Genomic DNA, 20141 nt, shown 5'->3' with positions numbered 1-20141 from the left:
CAGGGGGTAAGGACTCCCCAGTGTAGCTGAGGTCACAGCAGGAAGCAGATGGGAAGCAGACGGAAAACCCCTGCAGCCGACACCTTCCCAGAAGGTGCTTGTGCCAAAGGGCAGAGGGCGGACGCGCCAGGGGGCAGAGGTGCAGTTAGAGGGACAGGAGAGAGAGCGGCCAAGGAGCGGTCAGCTCGGCCCAGAGAACCAAGGGCAGTGGGAGGGCACGGGTTCAGAGGGGCAGGAGGACGAGGGGCTGGGGAGGCCGGGCGACAGCAGCAATGACCTTCCTGGCAAGCCGAGGGCTGGGACCGGCTCCAGAAGAGACCAGTGTGGTTCTTTTGGGACTCACGGCTGGGGGCCATGGGAAAGGGGTCAACGAGGGGAACAGCAGGAGGGAGAGGGGGCCATCTCCGCACAGCCTGCCTGGGCCGCTGCTCTCCAGCCTGGGGCTGCACAGCTGGGAGTCTGGCGTGGGGACGATCACCACTGGAGCCGGGCAGAAGGCGAAGGCGGCCACACAGGGCCGGACCCAGGGTGATGCAAGGTCAGGGGGTGTGGCCTGGAGGCTTGGCATCGAAAGGAAGGCGGAGAAAAACCCAACTATCCTGCCAAAGTCTGGAGCCTAGAAGTGTCCGGAGTGCCCCCGACACGCTGAAACTTGCCCGCAGGCTGCAGCGTCTGGGGAGGGGACACGCCCGCAGTGGTCAGGCAGGAGTCCCCGACGCTGCGGCTGGCGGCCAGTCTGCGGCACCGCACACCACAGGGAGACCTGCCCCGGTACTTTTATCGCACCCCAGTTTTCCCACAGGCTTGGGTAATTCTGAGAATGCCTGGCCTGCAGCACATGATGGTTAGGGGGTTTCGGAGACAAGCCTCTTCGGGAGTACTGAACCACGAGTGGGAAGAGAGGCCAACTGCAAGTTTAGATGACTGCATCTTTTTTTTTTTAAGATTTTATTTACTTATTTTCAGAGAGGGAAGGGAGAGAGAGAGAGAGAGAGAGAGAGAGAGACATCAATGTGCGGTTGCTGGGGGTCATGGCCTGCAACCCAGGCATGTGCCCTGACTGGGAATCGAACCTGCAATGCTTTGGTTCGCAGCCCGCGCTCAATCCACTGAGCTACGCCAGTCAGGACGACTGCGTCTTCTAAAAGGTTCACACCTCCCCCAAAATGAGATCCCTCCCAGAGCAAAGTTCTGTTTTTTTTAATACACTTACTGATTTTAGATAGAGAGGAAGGTAGAGAGAGAGGGGGAGAAACAGCAATGTGAGAGAGACACGGACTGGGTGCCTCCCACTTGCACCCCCACCGGGGATCGAATCTGTGACCTAGGGGAGTGCCCTGACCAGGAATCGAACCCAACTGTCTGGTGCACAGGATGAAGCTCTAACCAGCTGAGCCACTGGCCAGGGCTCAAAGGTCTGTATCTTTATACCCTAAGTCCTTGCCATAGCATTCACTATAATTAACCATTTATGTACCAAGAATCCAGCACTAGAAAGTAAAATAGTTACACTTTTTAAAAAAAAAATACCATTCTAGCTTTACAATTTTCTTCATAATAATGAATGTTAGATACGGGATTTTTCCTTTTTACTATTTTTAACAGGAAATTACATGGAAGCCAAGTAGGACAAATACAAACAGAAATCCCTTATCACTGAAACCTGGCGACGCTGGGTAGCAAGTCTCTTACTTACATTTTTCACAACCATAGGATTCAAGTGTCATTTTCATGAGTACATGTACCCGGATTAAAGAACGTCAAACGTTCTGAATTTGTAAAAACAAATGAATTATACTTACATTACAAAACACATCTACTACAGAGTTCTTTCAACTAAGAACTAGCACGCTGGAAACCTAACATCCATTCACGATGCGTGCGAGTCAAACGCTCTGGCCGGGAACACACGCACTGCAACAAGCACAGCAGCGCACAGCACCACCCGGACCACTCTCAGCCTCCAGCGCCAGAAGTGCTGTCATCGGCTCGCCTCAGTCACTGGCCCTCCCTGCTCCACGTCCACCGGGAAGCGACATCCAAAAATCTGTCACGCGTCTGATAAGCCCTGACCAGACCATTTGGAGGGCGTACCGACAACCTCGTTAGCACGGGGGCAGGCAGAGCAGTCCTCAGTGTGCGAGGACATCATGGAAGAGCTTAGTGGCATCTCTACCACCTACCATTCAAATCAGAACCTATAAAAAATGTCTTTTTAAAAATAATATAATACTTATTTTTCAATTACAGTTGACATGCAATATTACATTAGTTTCAGGTGTACAACATGGTGACTGGGCATTTATAGACCGCACAAAGTGAGTGCCCAGGTAAGTCGAGCACCCATCTGGCACCATAGGTACTGCAATACTATTGAGACTAGATTCCCTACGCTGTTTGTTCTTTACAATAAATGTCTACAAACACCATCTCACCCAATCCTCACAGCAGACCCTCTGAGTGGGCGTCCTCTCCAGCGGCAGAGGAGCATTAAGACGCAGAGAAAGCACACGGCGTCCTGCCCTTTGGAGTGAAAGGACATAATTCCAAATATCCGCTCTTATCGAAATATCCTCGGACCCCGCTCTCCTCAACCGGACAGGGAGGGGAAGTGCCTCCCCTTCCGTACACGTGAGCATCGATCGAATCCTCAGTGACTGTGTCTGTCCCAACGCTGCAACGCTGCTGAGGGGTGCAGAGCAGACTCGGACCTCGGAACTCACTCGATGGAAGAACGGCCCCCTCAACAAAGACCCAGGAGCTCCGTTCCCCCGAAATGACCACCCCCTGCTCTATGCCCTCACGTACTGTCCGTGCACTTTCCCCCAGTTTTCCGTACCTGCCTTTCTTTCTCTGCTGACCGGCAGGCCTCGGGAGACCCACAGACACTGGCTGAATGGTTCTGCTCTAAGTTACGATCTAAACAAGGATGACACGGATGAGGATGTGGTCAGGAGAGGTCTCCGAGACAAAGACACGTTGTTAAGCAAAGAGAACAAGCAGTGTGTGTGAGTGCACGTACACGGGCAACCGCTGCTCGTGAGAAATGTCTAGAACAGTATGCAAACTTCAGTGGATACCCCCAGGGACAGGAAAGAAAGTTGGAAAGAGGAAGAAAGACTTAACTTTTCACTTCCAGCCTTCTATAAAATGTTGTTAATTTGGCATACATTATGTTTATATCTTTAAAACTCATTCCACTGTGACTAAAAAAAAATATTCTGTCCTTTTGTCAGTGGACATCTTTTTCTAGGAAGAAACCCAAATGTCAGTGTTAAACCGAAGTATAACTTGGGTTCTCTGGTGACAAACAGAACCAGAGCCGTTTTCAAATGCGTCCACAACGAAGAGAGACTCTGCAGCGCAGCAACCAAATGAGCACGTGTTCTGAGTAGAAGTCATACGGTTTTTTCCAGGGCTATTTACAGCACTCTCGGGAAATCAATAATAACTATTCCTACGTTAAAAATTCCAGCCCTGGCTGGCGTAGCTCAGTGGATTGAGCTCGGGCTGGGAACCAAAGTGTCGCAGGTTCGATTCCCAGCCAGGGTACATGCCTGGGTTGCAGGCCATGACCCCCAGCAACCGCACATTGATGTTTCTCTCTCTCTCTCTCTCTCTATCTCCCTCTCTTCCCTCTCTAGAAGTAAATAAATAAAATCTTAAAAAAAATTCCTCCATCGTGCACAGAAGCGGCAGCTCCTAGGAAGGAGGTACAATACTGCCGGACAGCCATGCTCTGAAACCTGACTGACCAGCACTGAAACCCAGACTCGGGCACCAGCTGGATGGTCGCAGGCCGACCCCTCCACCTGTGCAGGCCTCGGTTTCCTCACCGGCAGGACGGCGCCGCTCGGCTGGCAGAGCCCCACACCAGCGTCTGCCGAGCCCTCAGCAGACATACGGCTGTTTTGTGCCGTCATGTGGACAAACACGTTTCACTTCAGCAACAATCGTTTACGACCTAAGGGTCAGGCCAGCACAGGTGGCAGCCACCTCAAGCCAACCGCGAGAACTGCAGGTGCTGTGCTTGCCCGCTGTGAGTCAAGTCCTTAGTAAGTGAATTGTTACCAGTGCGGTTGAGATGTGCTGAAAACACGGAAAACTCCTACGTTACCTGTTCCACCTGCAGCCGGCTACGAGGAGGGAGGGTGGGAAAGAGAGGCCGCCCCTCGCACAGCCATGGTGCCAGCTACACTGGAAACATCACTATCCAAGGCGCTGAGACCTCATCAAGTGACTGGCCAGCCTAGGTCCTGCCCCCTAGGGCTTAGGAAGCAGCTATGACAGTGCGACCACGGGCTCCACCTCTCCTGAACCACAGGTCATGGAGTCTCACACATGAGTCACAGGCACATACATGTCTAGGTATGTATTTCTTTCACCTGATCAGATTTATCAGTTTGACTTTTTTTTTGGGGGGGGGGACTTTAAAAAAATAGCACCCAGTGGTGTGGGGTTGAGTCAACTGTGAGACCCGGAGCTGCTGACCTAGCAGGCGGCTTGCCAACCCAGGGACACAGTGGCAGGCGTTTGGGTGCAGGAGCCGTGAAATGTCCCCATCATAGAGCTCATCAGAGCCGTCGCCGCCACTGTCCCCTGTCCCCTGTCCCCAGCCAGCAAACTGCCACAGCGAGCAGTTCCCCACCCCCCACACTGTCTCTCCAACGGCGTCCGCCTCTGGGGCCGAGGCGAAGCACAAGCAGATCCTGGTCCTCCACCCTCCCACGGACTCAAACACAAAGGCCCCCTTCACAGACGTGGTCGCTACAAATCTACTTGCGAAATCCATCGGAGAGAACAGTATGTTTCCAAGTGAAGACCACAGCACCTCTCCGTACCGTGTGAGGCCCAACAGCAGAGTTACAGGCCCAAGGTCAACTGTGACCGCTTCAGAAATGCCTTTTTTTTTTAAAGATTTTATTTACTTATTTATTTTTTAGAGAGGGAAGGGAGGGAGAAAGAGAGAGAGAGAGAAACATCAATGTGTGGTTGCTGGGGGCCATGGCCTGCAACCCAGGCATGTGCCCTGACTGGGAATCGAACCTGCAATGCTTTGTTTTGCAGCCTGCACTCAATCCACTGAGCTAGGCCAGCCAGGCCAGTAATGCCTTTTGACTGTGCTCCCAACGAAAAGAGCAAACACAAGTTTATGGTACAGGCAATTTTTGCTCCACCGAACAGTTCAGATACAAAAGCTGTGGGGAAGGAGGCAAAATCCAATGAATTAATGGATTTTAAATTGAGATGTGCTTTTGGCCCTGGCTGGTGAGGCCCAGTAGATTGAGCCCCTGACCATGAACCAAAGGGTCACTGGTTCAGTTCCTAGTCAGAGCACATGCCTGGGTTGCAGGCCAGGTCCCCAGTAGGGGGTGCTCAAGAGACAACCACATATTGATGTTTCTATCCCTCTTCCTTCCTTCCTTCCCCTCTCTAAAAATAAATAAATAAAATCTTTTAAATTGGGATGTGTTTTTAAAATGCACAATGAAAATGATACATCAACTGATATGGAAACTAACAAAGCTGTTCTGTGAAATGTATCTAAAGAAGATGAACCCACACCAAAACCACAGTGTTTCACTCAATGATACTGAAACAAAGAAACTCATGGAAAAGTGTAAAACATCTCAAGGAAAAATAATGAAGCCATCAGAAGAATACTGACACCTGAGAGATGAAAGCTTCAGGCTCAGAAAGGTAGCACGCTCAGAGACACCTGGCTCAACCCCCAACTGCACACTTCAGAGATGGCATCACCAGCTCTCTTCCTTTACTTCTGCTCGTAATTGCAGCCACTTTCACTGGATTCTTTCTAGGGAAATTCACCTTGTAGAGTGAAGTGTGCAGGGTGCTATTTCTTTTATCTTCTCTGGGCCAGAAAAAGATTTGTTCACATACTATTTCATTGGCAGTACGGCCCACGGTGACCGCGTTTTTGGTGCGTGTGCAGTGTCACCTGGGCTTTGCCTTTAATGACCTCTTCTGGTCAGAAAACACAATCAAAACAAACTGTTCGGCTACTGGACAAATTGTATCACCAGATCATCACTAGCAGATGTCAGCTGTCCATTCAGTCCTTTATGAAGTTCACAAAGAACTGTTCTTTCTCTGTGGTTTGAGAGTTCATTTTCTTACCCCTTGTGAGGCAGTTGTTGACTGAGTTTTTCATCCTTACAGTCCTGTCCCACGGTATTGAACACACAAAAAATAAAATGTTAACAGATTCTTGCTCAATTAAAAAAATAGTATCAGCTACTTAGGAGGTTATACTGTTTTTTTCTTTTACAATTGTCATATAAGATCACCTTTAAAATACATTTAGTGTCATTGACTGAAAATTGAGAAACACTGCCATAAGCCAGGAACTGCAGATTCTGGTCCCAATAACGGCACCACAAACTGTGCACCGGGTGGACACAGCTGATACACCCACAGGAGTGGTCCCCGCTGTGTAAGGCTTTCGGCTGGGTCAACTTCATGGTTCCATTTCTCGAATCTTTTCTAAGTGTGCTTTTTATTACTTGTCCCATATTTTAAGCCACAGAAAACATCTCAGCATCTGAGCTAGAGTAACATCTCTGAATGGAATGTGCTAACATGTTAAATAATGAGTACTAAAGCGAAATGTATCTGGTCTTCTGTCACTACTGTCCCCAATTCTTATTCTGACATTTCCAAGCTACAAGAAAGGTTATGGGCATACAAAGTAGAGGAGAACTGTCACCGGCGTACACTGCCGGTGGAGGGTAAGGTGGTGCAGGTGCTTGGGAAAAGGCGGGTGGGTCTTCGAAACGGTAAACAGAAAGTTGCCATGTCACCCAGCAATTCCCCTCCTTGGTATCTATCTTAGAGAAATGAAGACATATGTTTGCACAAACACTTGCCCTAGAATGTTCATAGCAGCAGTATCCACAATAGCCAAAAAGTGGAAACAACCCGAATGTCCATCATCAGATGCATGGATAAATAAAATGTGGTATATCCACACGATGGAATATTATTCACCCATAAGCAGGAATGAGGAACTGATACATGCTAGGATATGTATAAACACTGAAATCAACCATGCTAAGTGAAAGAAACCAGACACAAAGGCCACACATTGTAGGATTCCACTCATGTGAAATGCCCAGCACAGGCAAATCCACAGAGACAGAAAGGAATGAATACAGCTGTGACAGCCAGCGGCTGACAGGGAGGGAGGATGATGAGTGACTGTTAATGGCTTCTTTTTGGGATGATGAAAATGTCCTAAAATTAGATAATAATAATGGTTGCACAACTCTGCAGATATGCTAAAACCACTGAATTCTATACTTTAAAGGGTAAATGTTATGGTATTTGAATTGGGTCTCAGTAAAGATGTTATTTTAAAAAGAATACAAAGTAGACCCATATAGCATTCAACTGGAGTCACCAATTAATATTTTAATTAATATTTTGCCAGACGTGCTTTTTTTCTTGTCACATGTGGGAGGGTGCATGAGCATCATACACAATTTATGGCTGGACCATTTAAAATTTAGTAATTGTGATACTTCTATATATTTCAGTATTCTCCTCTGAAATCAAAATGAACATCATATTCAGGAAACTTAATACCAATACAAAACTATTATTTATTATATAGCCCACATTCAAATTTACCAGAAATTATGCATTGTATTTGGTCATCATATCCCTTTTGTCTCTTAATCTAGAAAAAATCCTTTTTTCATGGCATTGACATTTTTGAAGGATCCAGACCAATTATTTAACAAAATGTTCTGAATTTTGGCAATGCCCAATTGTTTCCTCCTGAACTGGTTTAGGTTCAACATTTTCGGCAGGAACACTGCCCAGGTGAGCTGTGTCCTCCTCGGTGCATCCTGCTAGAACCCTCTATTGTTACACCAGAAAATGTGTCAGTCTCCTTAGTGGTGATGGTGAGGTGGGGTTCCCTGCTGGTCCGTGTGGGGACAACCATGTTCTTCCAGTATAAATGCAGCCTTTTCCCTCTGCAATGAAGGTTAACTATTTGAGTCTGTGCAAATATCGGATTTCCCCAATAACCTTGAACCCAAGGCTTTTAGCATCCATTCATGGTCTTTGCCGGGTATTCTATCCCTTTGCAGATCTAGCTGCATTCATGTGACTGGTCACGACTCTCGGTTTTATTCCGCAGAGCCTGAGAGCACCTGTGATTTCAACACCCGCCGCACACTGGAATCACTGGTCTCCTTGGGGTGGGACGTGGACAAGCACATTTTTAAATTCCCCAGGGTGACTGCTTCTGGCGAAGAGGAAGGGCTGACATTCCCCGAGTTAGAATCAGGGAATCTTGCAACAGTTTCATTTTGCAAATAAGGAATGAGGCCCAAGGCGGTTAAACGGCCAGTAGCAGAAAAAATATTGATGGCATAGTTTAGATTTTTTGGACTTGCATTTTAATATGCCACTCGTTTTGTATGTTATTCAAAAAATAAAACCAGAGAAATGAGTAACTTTTGCATGGTGTCAGAGCTGACTGCAGCCTGAAATGCATATTTCCGTTTTGAAGGTGAATTCTGCCTTTCGTTCATTACACCTTTGCAGTCACCTTAGGAGTGGAAGAACCGGTCGCGCGATCATCGAGCTCCTCCGCCCCCAGTGCTGCACACTGCGACAGCTCCAGCCCGGGACCCAAGGCGGAGCCAGATGTTCAAGGAGCCAAGCGGTTGGCGCTGCAGCCCCGGCGCCGGCCCCTAGGCCCCGCACACCCTCCCCACACACGTTGGCGACTCCTTCGGGGGGGCCTCTCGGTAAGACAGACCTACACGCACCAGACGCACCTGACGGGGACTCACCTGGCGGCGCGCCCCTGCCCCGCCCAGGGACATCAGATGTGCAGGGGATCGTGGAAATGACAAAATCTGCAGGCCTGCCCACCCCACTTACCCCGGCATGGTAAACCTTGTTTGCTCTTTTAATCTTAATGTCCAGGGAGGTCCCCATCTCCAGAACTCCGCTGCAGGCGCCACTTCCTGCCACACGTGACCAGAGGAGCAAGAGAGACGACCCCTCCCTCGGGCACAGCCCCGCCCCCTTCTACAGTCCGCGGGCAGTTGCGTCACGTGACCTCGCGTCCCACTCCGGATCGGCTCCCCCGTCTTCCTTTTTCCGGCGCAGGGGTGGGCCGAGGGACTGTCACTCTTCGTCACGCCCACGCCGGGCGTGAGGGGCGAGGCCAACCTGGCCCCACCCCTTCCGCTGAAACAGTCATAACTCCGGAAATGCCCCACTTCTAGCCCGTTTGTCACTGGGATGGGTAAGTCGGCTCTTCCGGCGTTCGCCGCGACGGGGCGGTGCCGGAGATGGGTCGCGGGCTTAGCCTGCGCGGGGGAAGCTGGGGCTCCCATCAGGCTGTGCGGCGCTGAGGCCCTATGCTAGTGAGTTGGTTTGAAGGCAGTGATGACTGGAGTTTGCGTCCCCTCGTCTTCTTCCTGTCGTCACATCCAACCCTGCCCCCTTCCTCCCACGGGTTCTGAGGAACCGCGTCCCTGTGTCCGGCCCGCGGCCCCGCACTCAAGGCCCGCAAAGCGCTGGCTGGTGGCGTGCTCGGCTGCCCCGCCCCGCACCGCGGGCCAGGGGCCAAGGTCTCGGGGAGCGTGGGTGACCTCCCCCCCGCTCCGAGCCGCGGTGCGGGGTTCGCCGAGCGCGGGGGCTTGTGGGTACTTCCTCGGCGAGCCCCTGGGAACGGGGGTGTTGAATATTCATATTCGTGCGCCGAATGCGGGAAGGCGCGGCTTGCAGGCCCTGGGTCTCGGCAGTGCGGGGAAATGAAAACCTCCAAGTCGAGCGGACCGCCTCGTCTCCTTTTTATTCCCATCCAGAGCAGACTGAACTAGGTGCAAGTCATACATTGTTTTTGGGGGGAGAACTGCCTTCGGGCGAGGCGGCAGTGCAGTGTTAGGCAACATGCAAGGTTTATGGAAATAAAAACCCTTGTGAACGTTTTAAGCAAGGACATCGCCAATAAGCAGAGAGGTAAAATGAATAAGAAGTACTTTTGATTTCTTTCAATCCCTTGATGCCGTTTTGTGCTTTCTAAACTGCATTATTTCTAGGACGACTTAAATTTTCTGCAAAGCGATGTTATGAATTGGTCTCACGAGTGCCTCCCTCTCGAGAAGGTATTTGATAGGACGGCAGTGACGGTGCAGTTGCTTTAGAAGGTGGTTACATGTGGTATTTCCCGACAGTCAGTTGTCAGTTTTCCGATTTCCGCTCCTCTCTGCCCTAGGGCGTCTCAGCCTTGGACCTCTTCCTGGCAACTCCCAGCTCAGCAATTCTGGAACAATTCATTAGGGACTTAATAATCACAGCCTAGTCTGTTTGCGATTCAAGGAGTGGATCCCTCTCCACCAGACTCGCCCATCTTTTCCAACCCGTAAAAGACCAATCTCGGTAGACAACGTGGGGAAACAGGAAAAGAAAGAAGCTCAAGGATCCACATCCTAGCCGTTTGCTTCAGCAAACCAACTTCGTACTTACTTGACAACAGCACGTTACTTGCTCCTTGCGGACAGGTGTGCCGCGTTTTACTTATCTTTGTGGGTTGTGTATAATCTTGATGGAATACCGGTGCAGTGCAAAGAGCTTTAGTGCCGGTAATCACCAGTGTAGTCAGTTTGTTGAGACATCTCAGCGTGATGGCTGCCACACGTAAAACAGTCTGTTTTCCTCCACTCACTGCTATTTTCCATCCCCTTAACTACACCTTAGGTGACACTGTAACTTTCTGATCAATTTCAGTTACTAAAAATCAAACGTGTTCAATTGCCAGTCCCATGGCTGGGTGGGACCTGGGATCCTTAGTGAGCGTGGGAAGGCTCTTGGTCACTTTCCTGTTTTCTTCAAGGCCTGGCTTCGGGGTTGAGGCAAGTGCTCCTTGACACCTCCAGGTAACTGGCCCTTGTGTGCAACCACTCTCAACGGGCACATGTAAGAAGGACTGCTGTCCTTTTCATACGTTTTCAAGGGAGATCCATACCCAGCTTGACCTCCATCAGCCCACTGCTAGCACCCAGCAGTCGTGCGCCCAGTCTCCTGTGTGAGGTCCGGCAAGACCTTGTATCTTCCGCAGAGCCCACCTGACTCGTAAGAAAGACGCTAGATGCCCTGTGGCCTCTCCTCTCCACCTTGCCATCTGTCTTTAGTCTTTCTCCCTCTTGAAATACAGACAGGAATAAATCAGCAAGAATGCTGGCGAGACAGTGTTGCAAGTAGGAAATAGGAACCAGCCTCTCCTTCCAGGAGGTCCCACTGATAGCAAGGAGAGATGATTTCACAGCCCTCCCATCACCTCCCATCAGAAACACTGTTCTCTCTTCAAGGCCAGCCGCCTCCTTTCCTTCTGTCCCCTGCCTTCTTGCACAGCCTGGAAGGGAGAGGATCGGGGAAATGTTGGGTGGAGGCAGGGATAGGTCTGCATCTTATTCAGCCCCAGGGAAAAGTGTTGAGGGTGGGCATCTCTCATTAGAAGGTGGCGTCCTCTGTCTACTGTTTTCAGCTGTGAGCCTGGTGCTCAGTCTGGGACATTAGGGAAGGCCCTGCTGAACACCTTTTGGTGGATAGTGGGGCACTCTCCCCAGACCCCCATCTCAGGATTGCAGAACATTCCCGAGCCATTCAGAATTTGGTCTCAACGGCTTGCAGCTAAGTCACTCGCGAACAACTTGCCCTCAGCGGGAGATAACTGCTTTTTGCTCCAAGTTGTGGTCCCTTCTGAAGGGGCTGGCCACATCTGATGAGTCGGCAGCTTACAGACCTCTCCTCCTTACCCCGCTTCAGGACAACTCCGAGGGACAAGTCCAGCTCCAGAGCTCCCTATGTTAGTATGTGTTGTACATAACAAATCACCCCAACAATTAGTAGTTGAATACAAGAAACATTTATTATCTCATGGTGTCTGTGTGTCAGGAAATTAGTTGCAGCCTTCCTGGGTTCCTGGCTCCTGACCCGGGTAGTTATTTATGGTCAAGATGTCCGGGCCCCGGGCACGGGAGGGCGTGGCTGGGGTGTCCGATCCACGGCCACGATGCCCGTTGGCTGGAGGCCTGAGCCCCTCACCATGCAGGACTCTCCACAGGCTGCTCCTGAGCCCTCACCGCCTGGCAGCTGACTTCCCCTAGACCCGTGGAGCCCAGAGGGAGGCAGCAGGGGCTGCAGTGCCCGGGTGGTCCAGGCTCTGACTTCTCACATCCGCTTTCCATCTCTGTATTAGAAGGGAGTCACTGAATGCAGCCCATGCCCGAGGCAAGGGGAGTTGGACTTGACCTTCGGAAGGAGCATCAGATACTCTGGACGTATTTCAGACCCACTCTCTGTTCCCATTGGATGGAGAACCTCTGTTGGGACTGCATCACAGTTACCCCATCCCTTCTGCCCTTCCTAATCCGGTTTCCTTTGCTCCACCCCTGCACACCTGTTGATGTGGGGAATGCCCCTAGCGTACCTCCTCCACATGGCTCCTTCCCAGAGCCTGGCAACCCAACCAGCAACAGTCCCGTCCGCTAGCTTCCTGCCTTACCTTCTCTCAGCCTCAGTCTCTGTCATTGTAAAATGATTTGATACCTCCATTACAGGGAAGTTCACCAGATTCATAACAGCTCACGCATTTTTTAAGATGTTATTTATTTATTTATTTATTTATTTAGAGAGGGGAAGGGAGGAAGAAAGAGAAGGAGAGAAACAATGTGTGGTGGTTCTCACACGCTCCCCACCAGGGACCTGGCCCGCAACCCAAGCATGTACTCTTTGACTGGGAATCGAACTGGTGACCCTTTGGTTCACAGGCCAGTACTCAGTCCACTGAGCCACACCAGCCAGGGCACAGCTCACATATTTATCACCTACTTGTTGTTGGCCAGGCCCTGTTCTAAGTACCTTAAATGTTTTGATTTATTCCATTCTCTTAAGTCTTAAAATTACTATGTACTTATCTTACAAAAGGAAAAAAAACTGAGGCACAGAAAGATTAATGTACTCGTCCAAGGCCACGTGGCAGCCACCCATTGTGGTTCCAGAGCTCACGCATGCACCCAGCAGTCACGTGCTGCATCCCAACAAATGCCTGGGCTTCCCACGAGGGCCACAAGGTCTTAATGAAAAGACTGGGCAAAGGACCGCAGCTCAGATGTGAAAATCAAGCAGAGGTGTAAGGTTTCAGTCAAAGGTGATTTTTAAAAATGGAATGGGGTCATACTATCAATTGATCATGAAGACAGTATATAAAACCATACCAGAATAGTAGAGTATATTAGTATCCTGGGGCTGCCTAAGAAAGGAGCACAAACTGGGCAGCTTAAAGCAACAAAGTATCCTCTCCCAGTCCTGCAGAATGAAGTCTGGAAACAGGGCGTCAGCAGAGCTGGTTTTTTCCAGAGCTGAGACGGAATGTTCCGTTGCCACCCTCCATGGCCCGCTCATGGCCATGCCACCATCTTCTCCCTATCTCCTCACATTGTCTTTTTTTTTTTCAGAGTCTGGCAGGTAAGGAAGGAGGGGGAGAGAGAAGGAGAGAAATGTGGAGGGGAAAGAGAAACATCAATTGGTTGCCTCTTGTACACGCCCGCCCTGATCAAGGACCAAGCCCACAACCCCAGCACGTTATACCCTGACTGGGAATAGAACCCAGTGCAGAACAGTGCCCGCTCAACCAAGCCACAACGGTCAGGGCTACATCATCGTCTTTATACGTGTCTTCATCTTTACATGGCCCTCTCCCCTCATGTATATCTGCCTCCAAATGTTCCCTTTGTGTAAAGGCATCAGTCCTATTTATTGGGTTGGCCAAAAAGTCCATTTAGTTTTTTCCATGAAATAAAAGACACATTTTTCACTTTCACCAGTAACTTTATTGATTTGGATATTTTGAGTGTGTTGGCTATTTTCCACTATTGGCTTCTTGTGGGTAGAGGCCGGGGTGCTGCTAAACATCTTCCAGTACATAAGACAGCCCCACAGCGAAGAATTGTTTGGCCAAAATGTCAGTAGTACCAAGAAACTCTGCAAACTGCTTTGGATGCTTTCAATCAATCACAGCACCTTCTCCACACACCGCACACATTTTTTTTTTGGCATTTCAGTTGCGTTTTCACCTTTCTTGAAATAATAAAGCATAAAACACTGAAAATGTGTATTTTATCCATCTTCAATATTAAAATGGCTGCACAAAAATTCACCAATTTTGATAAGTTTTTTAAATGTATGCTGATATGACAGCTGTCACAATATAATCTAACAAAATTGTTTAGAATGATGTTAAAGACAATGAAGCACTACTAGAGTCATCGTACAGAAAAAGTAAACTCTGGCCAACCCAATATTAGGGCCACACTAATGACCTCATTTTGAACTCGGTTACTTCTGTAAAGACTGTTTCCAAACACTGCCGCCTTCTGAGGTACTGGAATTAGAACTTCAACATGTGGTTTTGACACTGACATTAAACTGGTAACACAGAGCAACCAAATGTATACAACAAAAATATTTGGACTTTTAAAAATAATGGGCAGACACAGTTAGAAAATTTTAACACAACACAGCCTATCAGAGATTGAATGGATAAAAAAGTAGAGGCAATTTTAACAAAATAAGAGGTAAAATTAAATAAAATGGAATCACAGGAAATTCACCTTTTCAAGTGCCAATGATGCACTTATAAACATTAAATGCATTCTAGGCTATAAAGAAAATCTCATATTCAATTAACTAAGTACAATGTGAACACCGTAACCACTAAAAATTTTAAGTCCTTGGATATTAAGACATACTTTTCCAAATACATTAGGTCCTGGACCAAATAAAAATACAATAACATTTAAAATAACAGTGTGAATGCTTCATGCAAAGCATATGCAAAACAAGCAAAGGAAGAACCCTTTGCAAACTTACTAGGAAAAGACTTTGAAAATTTGGCCAGAGGGAAATGATATGATATCTGGGATTTGTTTTAAAGTAACTCCAAGAGGAGGAGGAAGCGGAGAAGCAAGAAGCGGGGATGGAGAGTCGTGGTTGGGGCAAGGCGATAGGCAAAACACGTTTAAGCTGGGTGATGAAGACATGGAACTTTCTTGTGCTATCTCTCTGCTTTGGATGGATGGATGTTTGCATTCCATCATAGGAAACAAGATATGCAGTCGGGTCAGAGGTGCAGGAAGAGCGAGTTTTTTGCCGTCAGGAATGGGGAGCCGACTCCCTCTCCTGTGAGGTTGCCTGTGGGACTCCACAGGACTCCACGGGGGGAACAGACTCCCGCTGGGACTCGGGCCCAGGTAGGGGTGTTCCTGATCTCCATGCCCCTCGCCAGCGCAGGGAGAATACTTCAGGGAGAGGGAGAGGAGAGTGAGGTGACAGGGAGTGTGAAACACTTATCAGTTAACTTCCAACTGAACAGGAAGATTGATTTCCCCCCCACCTTCAGCAGAAGTGGTTGCTAGAGAGCTAAACTGGGTTAATTCATAGAGAAGTGCAGACTGCTCCTTCTTTGGCCATCTATGGGTTGTGCCTGTAAATTTTAAAACAGCTACATATACAAAAATCAATAGGCATTTTTATTTAAGAGCAATAACCAGTTAGAAAGTAAAATGAAAATAGGGATTATATTCTCAATAGCAATAAAAATATAAAATACTTGGAGTAATTTGAATTTAATATATGTTTGAGTTACATGAATGAAGCTATGAGGCTGAATTAGGAAATATGAAATATGAAAGTGGAGCTCTGCGCCATATTTTAAAAATGGAAATCTAGATACTTTGAAGTGCCCAATCTTATCAAATTAATTTTTGGGCTTAATTAATTCCTTTCAATATAATTTTTAATGAGGAAATTTAATGAAATTATGTTAAAATGCTTCTGAAAAAAATAATACAGCGTTAAAAAGATACGTCTTTTTAAAAATGTTAATTGTAGGGAAAAGAGCCCCATGAAGCATAAAACAGTAAAACTATAGCATTAATATAGCATCCTTCTGGCATAAGACCCATTGGACAAGATAGCCCACAACAGATGCCAGTATATGAGCCTATAGATTTTAATATATGATAAAAGAGTGGTCATGTCTATAGAGAAAGGAGGATTGTTGTATAAATAATAGATTAACTGGCTTGATAATTAAAAGAAAAATTCATTTAGATTTTGCTATCACACCATAAGTCACTCACCTCCTCCTCCTCAAAAAAAAAACCAAAACTTAGTTGGATTAAAGAGTCATAGACTCAGTGGAAAAGATGAAAATTCTGTGTGAGAAAAACTGTTAATGTCTTGCAAACAACGTAGCAGTAGATTTGAACGGAGGGAAATGCATACCATGTGCCTGGACGGGAAGGTTCAACGTCATCCAAATATTAATTCTCTCCTACTCGATTTATAAATTTAAAGCAACGCCAATAAAAATACCACCTTCTCTTTATTCCTGGAGCCACACAGATTGGTTGTCAAGTCCATGTGGAGTAATAAATCAGTGGGAATAGCCAGAAGAAGTCCCAACAAGAAATGAGCAGGTGGAGAGGAAGGGGCCTGGGCCTTCTCGTACAGATATCTGCACGAGGGACTCACTTCAGCCAATAGCAGGAGGCAGGAATTCTGGTCCCGAGCTTTAAAAAGGTCTGGAAACATCTGCTTCTGCACTTTGGGGGCTCTGAGAACTACATAAAGATCCCCAAGCCCTAGTGGAGAGACCATGTTGAGGGTCTGCGAGGAGCTCCCAGGTTCTAAGACCAGCTGCCTTGCCATCCCTTCCCAGGCCCTGACATGTGACTGGAGCCACCTTGAAGGCTCCGCCCTGCCACCATCTGACTGCCACCAGATGAATGACATAAGGTGAGCCTGGCAGAAGGACCACTCAGCTGAGCCACAGTCAACCCACAGAACTGGGAGAAACCATAGAAGGGCTATTGAAGAATACAGGGTTTTATGAGGTGATTATACCTGCGAGAAACAGGCAAACAAACAAAACATATGCCACCCTCCACGCCCCCCAGAGAAAGCCTAGCAGAAAAAGAACTACCCCAAAGTATTAACAGTGTCTGTTCTGGGGTGATTAGAACTATGGGTATCTTTTGTGCTTTTTTGCCATTCTCATGAATATGCATGAGTTCAAAAATATTTACCATAAAGTTTGAAGTATTTACTATAAATGTTTAAAAATACATTTACCATTAAAGTTTTTTAAAAGAGTGAAAAGGGATCCATAAGGATAGAGTCAGAATTCTTTCAAATGCAAGAACCGGAAACCAACTTAAATGGTCCTAAGCAAATACAGATATATTAGCTTTTGTGAAGACCAAGACAGAGTTGTTTTAAGTTATATATAAAATTAATTTACTCGTTTCTGGACATTCTTCCTTAAGATCCTTACCATTTGTAAGAGAGACATTTAACGTATCTCAAACAAATCAACTAATACTTCATCATAAACTCAGAAAAGAAAACTTGTAAAAACCATATATTTTATCCCTTACATTAATTTCATTCTCACAGCCTTCTGGGTAATTCAGCCTGTGTAAAGTTAACATTTGGTGCCACACACCCCTTTCCCTGGCTGTGTTGTGTGCTCTCCGGCCACAGTGTGGCTTACCGTGGAGAGACTGCTGACCCGCCGACTGAGTTTCCCTCAACAGATCTGCTGCGGACCAGTGTGCCCTGAGAGTTTGTGTGCTGCAGTTACTCAAGATTCTCACGTGCAAATCCACCAGGAGGAAATTTTTACAGTAAGTGTAGCCAGAAATTATGCAAAACAAGCCCCAAAAATGTGTGCGGTGGGGTAAAGTTGATAACGGAAAAGCACAGGTGAGGCCTTTGTAAGAGACATCATCTCGTGAAAGTCACCCAAATTCCCTTGATTTCCTGCCATCGCTCACGAACGCCTCAGGACATGTCACGGCTGGTGTGGCTGATGCAGGCCAGGTCCCTACTCTGGCTCCTGCGTCAGCTGATGGGGAGGCCCTGGGCCTGCAGCAAGGGGAGGTGGGGGTGGGGGGCGGGGGCGTGGGCTCAGCCCCAGGCTCCTTATCTGCCAGCTCTGGGCCTGCTGCCTGAGCTGTATCCATTTGGACGGTCTCAGATCTCTCTTTTTCCATCACTCCCATCAGCTCAGTAGCTTGGGCTTCTCTTTCCTGTAGGGACCACTGGGCTCTCCTGGAGTTCCAGGAGGGCCAGGTGGCAAGGAGACGTCAGGTGCTACCACGGTCTGCAGGGAAGTTCCTCGTCGTAGTTCACCCTCCCTGACCCTGACCCTGACCCTGACCCAGGCCTGGGGTCAGTGGCTGCCTGCCACGGGCTCCTCCTCCGGAGGTGGTGTCCTTCGTTCCATTGCAGTTAGGGGCCCACTGCTTCATTTTCTCCACCGTCATGGAGCTCTGGGTTTGCCTGGGCAGTGCCTTTATTAATCCTAAACCGAGGGCAGGATGTTGTGTCAGGTGATCTCTCCTGAAAATGTACCTACACCGGAAACTGGTAAGGGTCTAAAATAAAGGGAATGCTGGGTAGCAGCAGAGTCCACTTTTTAAACTTCCGGTTCCAGAGTTAGAAACCCACACGATCAGGGTGTTAGCGTGAAGAGCTCTGGCACTCTCAGGCACGTTCGCAGTCGGCTGTCCCGGGAATATCTTACCACACTGAACAGGCGTTTGCCAGGCACCTCGAGGGCATCAGTGGTTTAAAACTCCGTCAAATAAGAGAAATTAGTGGGTGGACAGATATCTAAGGAAGCTAGTGTAGCAAGTCGATACAGTAGATGTGTTTGTTCACTGTACAACATTTTCAGTTCCACACCATGTTGGAAAGCTTAAAAATATTAAAAGTTGGGGATGAAAAGAAATAGAGATATGTACAGAATCTATAGGAAACCTATATAACTCATGAAACTAATATATTGAATGTCAACTGTAATTGAAAACAATTTTTAAAACAAAACATATTATTCATTTGATGAGTTTTCTTACACCTATTTACTGGGTGCCAGTAATATGTTAGGCTAAATCCTGAGGACTCACAGGGAACAAGACAGACATAGTCTTCCCTACACACAGGGTATAGACTGGAAATGAAGAGAGATGACCAAACAAGTAACTCCAGTAGAGTGTGACCTCATTTTACCTTAATTACCTCTGTCAAGACACCGTCTCCAGGTAAGGTCACATGCTGAAGTGCTGGGGGTGAGGACTCTAACCTTTTTTTTGCAGGAACACAATTCAGTCTATAACAGGAAGTGATAGCTTTGCATTCTAGAAAGGTCCTTCTGGCTGCAGTGTGCGGAATATATTGCAGAGTAACCTGTCACTGAACATTACAGTCAGGAAATGTTTGTAGTAATCTCAGCAAGAGACAATAGTATTTGGACTGGGCAGTGATCACGGTAATGATACAGGATTGAAAGAAGTGGGCCAATAGGGAACATTCTCGGAGCTCGTCCCACTATGACTTAATTATTGAGCGAGGGGAGTGAAAAGGGCTCTACCTGCAGATGCAGAGGGGGGAGGGGTCCCAAACCACTGTTCCTCACAGGTGTGTCCTGTGGCCTTCATGGATCTCATGGTCAGCACAGGGGAGAGTGCCCACTTCCTGCCTCTCCATGTCCTGGAACCTCACTTCCGCTCAGAGATGCGCCCCTTCCACCTGCCACACCCCCACCCGCTCGCTGATAATGAGTAGGTCATTGGTATACTCTAAGCTTCTGGAGCAAACACTCCTGTGTTTATTTCGGGAACCATCAACTTCCATTACATGCCCTTCTTCCTTGGAAGTTATTTATGTAGATCTCTTTGATTTTTTTAAAATATATTTTATTGATTATGCTATTATAGTTGTCCCATGTTCTCTCCCTTTTATTCCCCTCCACCCCGCATCCCCCTCCCACCAGCATTCCCCCGGCCTTAGTTCATGTCCATGGGTCGTACATATAAATTCTTTGGCTTCTTCATTTTCTGTACTATTCTCAACCTCCTCCTATTTTCTACCTACCATTTATGCTTCTTATTCCCTGTACCTTTCCCCCCATTCTCCCTTCTCCCCGTCCCCTGCTGATAACCCTCCATGTGATCTCCATTTCTGTGATTCTGTTCCTGTTCTAGTTGTATGCTTAGTTTGTTTTTGTTGTTTTATTTTTGTTTTTT

The 20141-nt window shown here is 47.7% G+C and overlaps 1 protein-coding gene and 1 pseudogene across 1 annotated transcript in view; one reads left to right on the top strand and one right to left on the bottom strand.

Moving 5' to 3' along the window:
* Positions 1–9061, bottom strand: part of VPS26C (VPS26 endosomal protein sorting factor C) — a 41168-nt gene extending 32107 nt beyond the window's left edge. Inside the window, exon 1 of the mRNA XM_045852370.1 lies at positions 8920–9061. Coding sequence (XP_045708326.1) covers positions 8920–8976 — 57 coding nt within the window. The 5' untranslated portion in view covers positions 8977–9061. The remainder of the gene's footprint in view (positions 1–8919) is intronic.
* LOC123827926 lies at positions 273–5836 on the top strand (annotated as a pseudogene).
* Positions 9062–20141: the final 11080 nt, after the last annotated feature.

Source organism: Phyllostomus hastatus, unplaced genomic scaffold, assembly GCF_019186645.2.
Source record: "Phyllostomus hastatus isolate PE091 unplaced genomic scaffold, TTU_PhHast_1.1 phas_contig_948, whole genome shotgun sequence".
Lineage (NCBI taxonomy): Eukaryota > Metazoa > Chordata > Mammalia > Chiroptera > Phyllostomidae > Phyllostomus > Phyllostomus hastatus.
Note: the sequence above shows the minus strand (reverse complement) of the source record. Positions and strands in the feature narration are given on the sequence as shown.